Genomic DNA, 8,407 nt, shown 5'->3' with positions numbered 1-8,407 from the left:
AAAATGTGCTGGTCTGATGTACTGGTGCATGATATTATGGGATGTATTATGTGTACGCCTGACTGAAGAGATGAGTTTTTAATCTACATTTAAACTGGGAAAGTGTGTCTGAGCCCCGAACACTATCAGGAAGACTATTCCAAAGTTTGAGAGCTAAATAAGAAAATGCTCTACCACCTTTAGTAGACTTAGATATTCTGGGAACTACCAAAAGCCCTGAGTTTTGTGATCTCAGAGAGCGTGAAGGATTGTAGCGTGTTAGCAGACTAGTTAGATACATGGGAGCTAAACCATTAAGGCTGCATAAAAGGCTGCATCCATCCAAATCTGTAAGACACTTTTGATTATTGTTACTCAAATGCTACTTACATGCCACCATTGGCCAAATACCTTTCATCAACCATTTGACAGGATCCCCAGTGAGCTATTAATACACAAATGGAATAGGGCGTATAGGAGGGGATAAATGCAATATCATATACATTTGCACTATTCTTGTTTTTGTACACAAAAACAAACCTTTTCTTTGGAATATAAGTTTAAATGTCTTATTTATCTCAATCCGTTTGCAGAAACTTAAAATGTTATTTGTATCAAATAAACGTTTTGGATAATATATGAAAACTACCATTGTCCTGGGCCATTCAGCCTATCATCAAGAAATTGGTGGCAATATCTCAGGGGAGCATATGGACACGTTTAACAATATAGCCAAAACCAATTTAGGTGGAGACAAATTTACTCAATTGGTTTTAACTCGTGAAGTCTAAAAATTTGGGAGAGGGTCATCATTGGGAATGGAGTTAAGTTCTAATACCCATATCACAGGATCTGTTATAAATGTCTAACAAATTCTTCTCAGTTATTGGCTATTCAAATTATTATTGTCATGATTTATTTTACTTAAATATAAATCCACTGTTAACACCAATAAAAATCATTTGCATTTTACATAACATTATCAGACTATTGATTAACTGAAAATGGACTGTGGTTTTTCCGCTGAGCAAGAATAACCATTGTTGTAGGAAGCGTAAATAAAATTTATTTACATAATAGGATGTAATTTATACAATTTGCAATATCATATTACACCAATTTAGCATTTATTACAAGTTTATTCAAAGCCACAGAACTAGCACCTTTAGCTGTCTGTCAACCATCTTTCTTTTCAACTTTTCAGTTGTGTTTTTGTATATGTACATTTTAGCTAATTACTTTGTTCATATGGAACATTAGTGGAAATATAACGTGTGCTTTTTTACAGATGAATCCATGTTCCAAAACACAAAAGACTTTTTGGTGGCTGGTAGTGAATTATATACAAATTAGAACTTTCTTCTCAACATGAAATTAAAAGAAACATTTGGCATGAAACCAAGCACAGGGAAACTTTTATTTTAGAATTATTTAGTTTCAGTCAACATGCCAGAAGTGATGCACAGCATTAAAAGCTGCCCTGGCAAACTGATTGATAAACAAGCTTTAATACTTATTCATAAAATTTGTATACATCCTTCCCCATATAACCTGACTTTTGTTTGTGGCCTACAGCTATACACAGACAAACCAGTCTGTTTTCCTTCTGCACAGCGGTGTTAACTGGGCAGTAATATGAAATGCAGGGTTTGCTGACCCTGAGGTGGTACAAATAATAGTACAATAATAATTTCTCTAAATTTCTTTAGGGGCTTCTTCCTTGGATGACAGCATTTCAGGTTATGGTAATATAGGGCTCCCTTAATGGTAGATGTACACCAGGTTTGTTAATGTTTTTTTGCTTCCATCACTTCTAGCTTGCTCAATTAATAGGTTAATAAATCCCTTAATGTTAACATGGTATTAAAACTCCTGATTAGGATAGATAATGAGGAACGATAAGCATGGATACATCAAGATCAACAACAAATGTATCTGCTCAAAGAGGTGTCTAGTTAAGCTTTAATCAAGTGTCAAATGCTACCTTGAGTCAAACAGAAGCAACGTGAAAAACAATCCAAGTAATAATTCAAATCTGATTACTACTGTAAAGTATCTTGTAGCCTCTTTATTCCAATTACTTGAATTCCTTAATATAATGTGTAATGCCTCCTGGAAAATTATGGGTCCAAGGTCCTTCTAAACATCTTCCCTGAGTAATAGAAAGGGTTGTGATTAAAGAGTAGATACTAATGCTTTTTGATTTGGTGTGATAAGGTTTGTTTGAGATTACGAAAGAATATCAAGAGAATCCATAAAGTAACATGCAACACACCAGCATACATTTTGTAGGTTTTATTTTTGAACTAAATGATAAGTATATGCTTTGTTAGAAGAATAGAAACTAAGGAGTTATGAGAAGCCTAGGTAAATATATCTACATTGCAAAAAAATTATCTGGCTGAAAAACGGTCAAAATTTAACTTGGTTTCCTGATGATATAAGAAATAATGATAAAATAAAAGTAAACTTCATCTAATTGGGACAGGTGAATATACTATTTATTTCTGCTGAATATACAAAGAATAATAAAAACAGATACCACTTAAATTATATTCTTTTACACTAAACAAGCAATGAGGAGGATCATGCTATCAATACACAAGAGGTCTAATTCTACTGATCTATTTGTAAATATCAGCAAATATGAATAATGCAGTGCAACCAGTAAATGTGTTTTGGGAATAATCCATACAGTGTGATATTATCTGGATGAACTTTATTTTTCTTCACACCACTGGTTCTCCTTGCGTACCTGTGTGACAAAGCACAGATTTTGGTTATCAGAGGCAAAACATCTTTTAAAAACTGAATCTGCAGAACTGTAGATAAGCTACTGAGTAATTTGTGGTTTAAAAACTATGGGTCGGTAGTTTGTGGTCAAAACTAACCTACGGCTGAGACATAACATTAAATTTATATAATCATTAAAATTATTTACTTTAAGCACCAGATTCATTTTAACCAGTTACTCCTATGCACCTTGTCAAAGATATAATTACCACCACCCCTCTGTTCAGACACACAGACAATATACAGTATATTTATGCTATTAAAATGATTCTAATAAAATTTACATTTAATTTTCTATTCATTTCTTTTTAAATCATAGATAAGTTTCTTGAGTTATATTTACAATATTAACATGAAATAGTGAACAGTTCACATCCTGGTGTATGCTTCTGTTCTGTTTATATTTTTTAACATTATAGGATATTAGAAGGAGAAACTCAACCCCCTTTAATAAATTTTCTGTCGTTATGATTTCAAATGGCAATTAACTTATTAAAATAGAAAACCTAAACTTAATACAGCTTAAATTCAATTAAACAATCACATGTGCTACTTATCAAGTGTGAAAGAGTACCAATGCTTATGACAAAAGAACACCTATGCAATGTACAATTGTTTGATTATGGCTTTAATTTCAAATGGTAAAATGTATGTGTATATTACACACTGGGTTTGAGAAGTATTCAGACCCACTTACTTGTGCACTTTATTACATAATAAATGTAACATGAATTAAAGTTACATTTTGGCAATCTACACAATCTATAACGCAAAATTATTTAAAAAAAAATCAAAATTAGTAAAAATCAAAATATATGAATTATAAAATAAATGAAATCTCTGATTTAGCTCCTCAGCTATGGCACTCCAAATCCAGCTTGTGTGTATTCAGTTTGCATTGATTATTTCGAAATGTCTCTAGAACTTCAGCAAAATTCAATTGATAGAACATGATTTAGCAGGGCATAAACCCATGTGTCCAAGGTCCCACAATTCACAGTAAATATGAATTTGGTTAAGATCTGGCAAAATCCAATGAACTCGCCATTGACTTCTATAATCAAACATGTACAAGGGTTTAAAAAAAAGGACTGTGTTCCATGGAGCACAATGGAGCAATTATTAAACCCTAACCCTTATTATTAAATGAATGGAGGTGGAACCACCACAGCTCTTCATTTAGCTGTTTAAACTTGGTAACAGGTTTTTACCTGTTACCAAGTTTAAACAGCTAAATGAAGAGCAGTAGTGCCCTTTGGTGAAGCAGGATGAAGGCATCACCACACTATGGGATAAACAGTAGCAGGGAAGGGGAGGATGATCAGAATTGAGAAAGAGCTAACGGCTGAAAAATACAGAGCAATACATTAAGAAAATCTGCTCCAGAATGCACACAAACTCAGGCTTAAGTGTGAAGGATCAGCAAGAAAAAAGAAGAGTAAAGCCATGACACTGTTACTGGCCTCAGGACAAGTCTATGAATGTCCATAGGTGAATAAGGTGTAGTTCGGACATTAGAGCTAGTAAAGTATCCTTGAATAGACCTTAATATGGTAGTTCTTAGATGCTTCCTATGCCTAATTTGATTGAGCTTGAGAGAATCTGACAAAATCCAAGTGTGAAAACCAAAGACTGCTTGAAGCAGTTGCGGCCCTTGTAATAGGCAGTAATATATTTCAAAAAACAAATCACCACAGTTTTGTGTGGCCAATTTAGCATTGCCCCTGTACAAAAAAAGTCATCAGAGTTCTCCCTCAGTTACTATCATCCAGTCACATTTACAGCCATCATCACAAAGCTCTTCAAGAAGCTCATCATAACATGACCCTACTGCCTCATTCACTGGACCCAATGCAGTTTCCTGTACCAAAATAAAGGTAACAGGTGCTGAAATTTATACCGTTGGAATCTGTTGAATTTCAGCTTTTCGGATCAACCAAGGTTGTGTTTTTATAACACAATGGCCAAGTTCTTGAGTCAGTTATCTTATGTATGCAATGTTTACATTTTTTTTCTGTTAATTTAGCTGCTTGGTGTTGGAATTGCATTTTATTTCGGTGGAATTAATGTTTGTATTCTTATAGTGGAGTTTCTTCCCATTTTTCTGGTATGCTGCATGTGTAGATACATACAGGATTTCTTAGTTTTTGAACATGATTTATATTTTTAGCCCATCCCCGCCCCTCAGGTGGAAGAGATTGAATAAGCTGATGTAAAATGACGCCTGTACAGACTGTGAAATAATATACATCAATGTTTTCAAGGCTTTATCCAAAACAGACAAATGGTCCAATAGTCCAAGTGTAATGTTTCCCTTACCTGAGCTTCCTCTTCCTCTGTGAAGTCATTTTTAATATTGAACGTCTTCCTGATTTCTTCTGGTGTTTTTCCTTTAATCATATTTGCAACTGTTTTGCAGGTGACATCTAGTAATCCTTTGATGTCCAAATAGTTTGCAGCCTATACAAAAGTAGGAAAATGCACGAGATTAACCTATTATAATAGAAATAGAACTTTTAACCATACCATCCGCAAGGATTCTTGTATCCAATCATAAACTTGTCTAATGTTTACTACTAGTGGCAACATAGCATTTTTCTTTCCTGAAGGACACAGCAACAAATATGGCAACAGAAGAAATAGAAATTTGCACTTTGTGTAATACACAGAAAAACAGCACATTCTATTAATCAATTTAAAGAAAATATTCCACATCATTTAAACCCTTTATGGTTTTCTAAATACTGTCTCTAAATATCTAAATGCATTTGCTAAAGCTCTTAAAAGACTCAAAAACAAAATCAGACCAGAATGAGCTCAAAAAGTGTGCCCTGGTCCACTTTGAGAAACTCCTGATCCCACACAGGGATGTCATCAGTCCTTTTCTCTTTGTTCTCATCATCCTCAGGAGGTGGGGGATCATCTTTGTGATGTGTGCACCACTGAATTACCTATTCACATACATACATACATACATACATACATACATACATACATACATAAAATCAATAAAAGAAAGAAAGAGAGAGAGAGAATGTTCATAGAGACATAAATAAGTAGATGCCTGCACAATATTTTAGAAAAAAGACCTGAGCAGCCTAACAGACTGATGATCATCTACTTTTGGCTTTTCCCATTTGGGGTCACCACAGCAAATCATTTGTTTTCACCTAACTCTATCCATGGCATGCTCTACTCTGGCACCAATTATCTTCATGTCCTCTTTTAACACATCTCTACTCTTTGGCCTTCCTTTCTCCAACATCTATATCCTTTCTCCTACCAATATAACAAACTCCCTCCTATGTACATATCCAAAGCATCTCAATCTAGTCTCTCTGACCGTGTCCCCAAAACAGCCAATCTGAGCTGTCCCTCTGATGTGCTCATTACTAATCCTGTCCATCCTCATCACTCCTAAAAAGAACCTCAACGTCCTCATCTCTGCTACCTCCATCTCTGACGTTATGTATTTTCCTCACTGCTACAGCCTCTAACCCATACAGAATACTCTTCTGTCACACAACACTGCTGACACTTTTCTCCACCCACTCCCAGTCACACTGGACGGTTGATCCCAAATACTTAAACTCCTGCACCATCTTGACCTCAGCCCTCTATAACCCCCTACTTCTCTCCCTCTCGGTCATGCATATATATTTTGTCACCCGCAAACATCATTGTCCACGTGGATATTCCTGTCTGACTTCACCTGTTAACCTGTCCTTTAACATAGCAAACATGAAGGGACTCAAATTTGGACTGAATTTTATTATTAACAAGACACTAGCTAAACTTTTTTGCCTTTTTTTGGCTTTCCTTAATACCGGCTGTCAGAATTGTTAACAAAGCAACACGACAATTTTATTGAAAGCAGCATATATACGTTATGGCACAGTGAGTTTCTTTTATTCACAAATCTTAGTTTGTTAGGAAGCAAGGGGCAGCAAAGTGCCAACCAGTGGCAGTTTACACCCTGACCACCAGAAAAGTAACAGAGCTCTAACTGTTATCCGTAATATAAAGCCACCAAAGCCCTTTCTCTGATGTGAGACAAATCACTTATCTATAACAGTAAAGCCATACATGTCATCACTTACAACATATAAATTAAATGGCACACTATCAGAGCTACTTAACCATACAGTATGAATAAGAATTCTAAATGTTAACAGACCAGAGATTAAAGCTGCAATCTATAGTTATTGTGATGATCAGCTTGTGTAGTAAAAAATAATGAGCAGTTGAATACTCAACCTTTTTGAGAATGGCTGCATTGACATTTGGGAGAGGAACAGGATCATCATCCCCTTCATCATCCATGCCTAAATCTTAAACACAATGCCAGACCCAGTGAAAAAAAGGCAGCAGACAAATATCTTAAGATATTTATATGACAACATAAAAAAAACAAAGTAATATAAGTAGATAAAACAAAAACAGAAGAGAGTGACATGGCTACACCAGCAGTTGTCAGTATCTTACCTTCCAACATTGTTTTTATAGTGACAGATTGTTTGGCGATTTCAACATCCACTTCAAACATCTCTCCGTCGGAGCTCTGCAGCTTAATTGTTGGCATCTATGTAAAATTGTTATCGCACGGTTAATAAATAACAAAAGTTACAGCAGTTACTGAAGGTAATATGAAGTTATCAAGGCAAACCTTTGGCAACCATTAGGTAACCATGAGCCTAACCATTTTATTCTGTAACAGCAATAAATAATAGAACTACTGAATTAAATAATATTAAACATACCTATTTAACGTCAACCATTATTAATATTGCGAAATACGTTACATTAGTTTGCGAGATCTCAATAACTGTTGGTTGTTGACACTATTTGTGCAACACAATTATAATTCCGATGGGGCTGCAATATACTGGGCGGAACGACAAAGCTCGTCAAACCATCTGACTAAACATTTGCTGCCATAGCCTGTGTGTGTAATATATATGTAATATACAATATATTTACTGATAAACGTCGTTTCTTATACTAACTCACTTGTCTGAGAAAACTAACAATTTTAAAAAGCGAACTCCGACCTGATATTTGACTGATATTAAGGCCTAGCAGCACACATCAACAATTAATTAGCATTTTTCTAAAATACGGCAATAGGTTTCGTCAAAACGGAGGTATTCATCGAAAACATGTTAATATTTGCGTTATTCAGTACTATCCCATATACTTACAATGAGTATATTCCTGAAAGATTTAAAGTCTAAATGTAAAAGTCAATAAAGGCCCGTCACAAGGCTGCTGCTGCCGCCGCCGCCGCTTCTTCTTACTCGGTTTTTAATGGCGTTTGACAAACGACTTTTTGTGTATTACCACCACCCACTGGTCTGGAGCGATGACTAATCTAGCGTGCAATACAAGTTAACGCTTGCTTTTAGAATCAGAATCAGAATCAGAATCAGAAAGAGCTTTATTACCAAGCATTCAGAAACAACACAGACAATAAATATAGGATGAGAATAAAAAAAATACACATGTGCAAATACAAAATACATCAAAAATCCAAGATAGACTGTATGTACAGTTGTGCTATAGATGATAGAATGGAACAGAATAGAACGAGATGCAGAGATGTAATCTCTAATATTATTGCACATTGTTATTGCAT

General features: G+C 35.0%; 1 protein-coding gene across 1 annotated transcript; it reads right to left on the bottom strand.

The window, feature by feature from the left end:
* Window positions 1-2,259: 2,259 nt before the first annotated feature.
* On the bottom strand, window positions 2,260-8,143 carry skp1 (S-phase kinase-associated protein 1). Its single transcript, XM_027152936.2, has 6 exons — window positions 7,974-8,143; window positions 7,258-7,354; window positions 7,030-7,103; window positions 5,580-5,723; window positions 5,092-5,232; window positions 2,260-2,734 (listed from the first exon to the last, which is right to left on the bottom strand). Exons 2-6 carry the CDS (start codon window positions 7,352-7,354, stop codon window positions 2,699-2,701), a joined length of 492 nt encoding a protein of 163 aa, XP_027008737.1. The 5' UTR covers window positions 7,974-8,143; the 3' UTR covers window positions 2,260-2,698.
* Between the last annotated feature and the right edge of the window lie 264 nt (window positions 8,144-8,407).

This window comes from Tachysurus fulvidraco, chromosome 21, assembly GCF_022655615.1.
Source record: "Tachysurus fulvidraco isolate hzauxx_2018 chromosome 21, HZAU_PFXX_2.0, whole genome shotgun sequence".
Lineage (NCBI taxonomy): Eukaryota > Metazoa > Chordata > Actinopteri > Siluriformes > Bagridae > Tachysurus > Tachysurus fulvidraco.
Note: the sequence above shows the minus strand (reverse complement) of the source record. Positions and strands in the feature narration are given on the sequence as shown.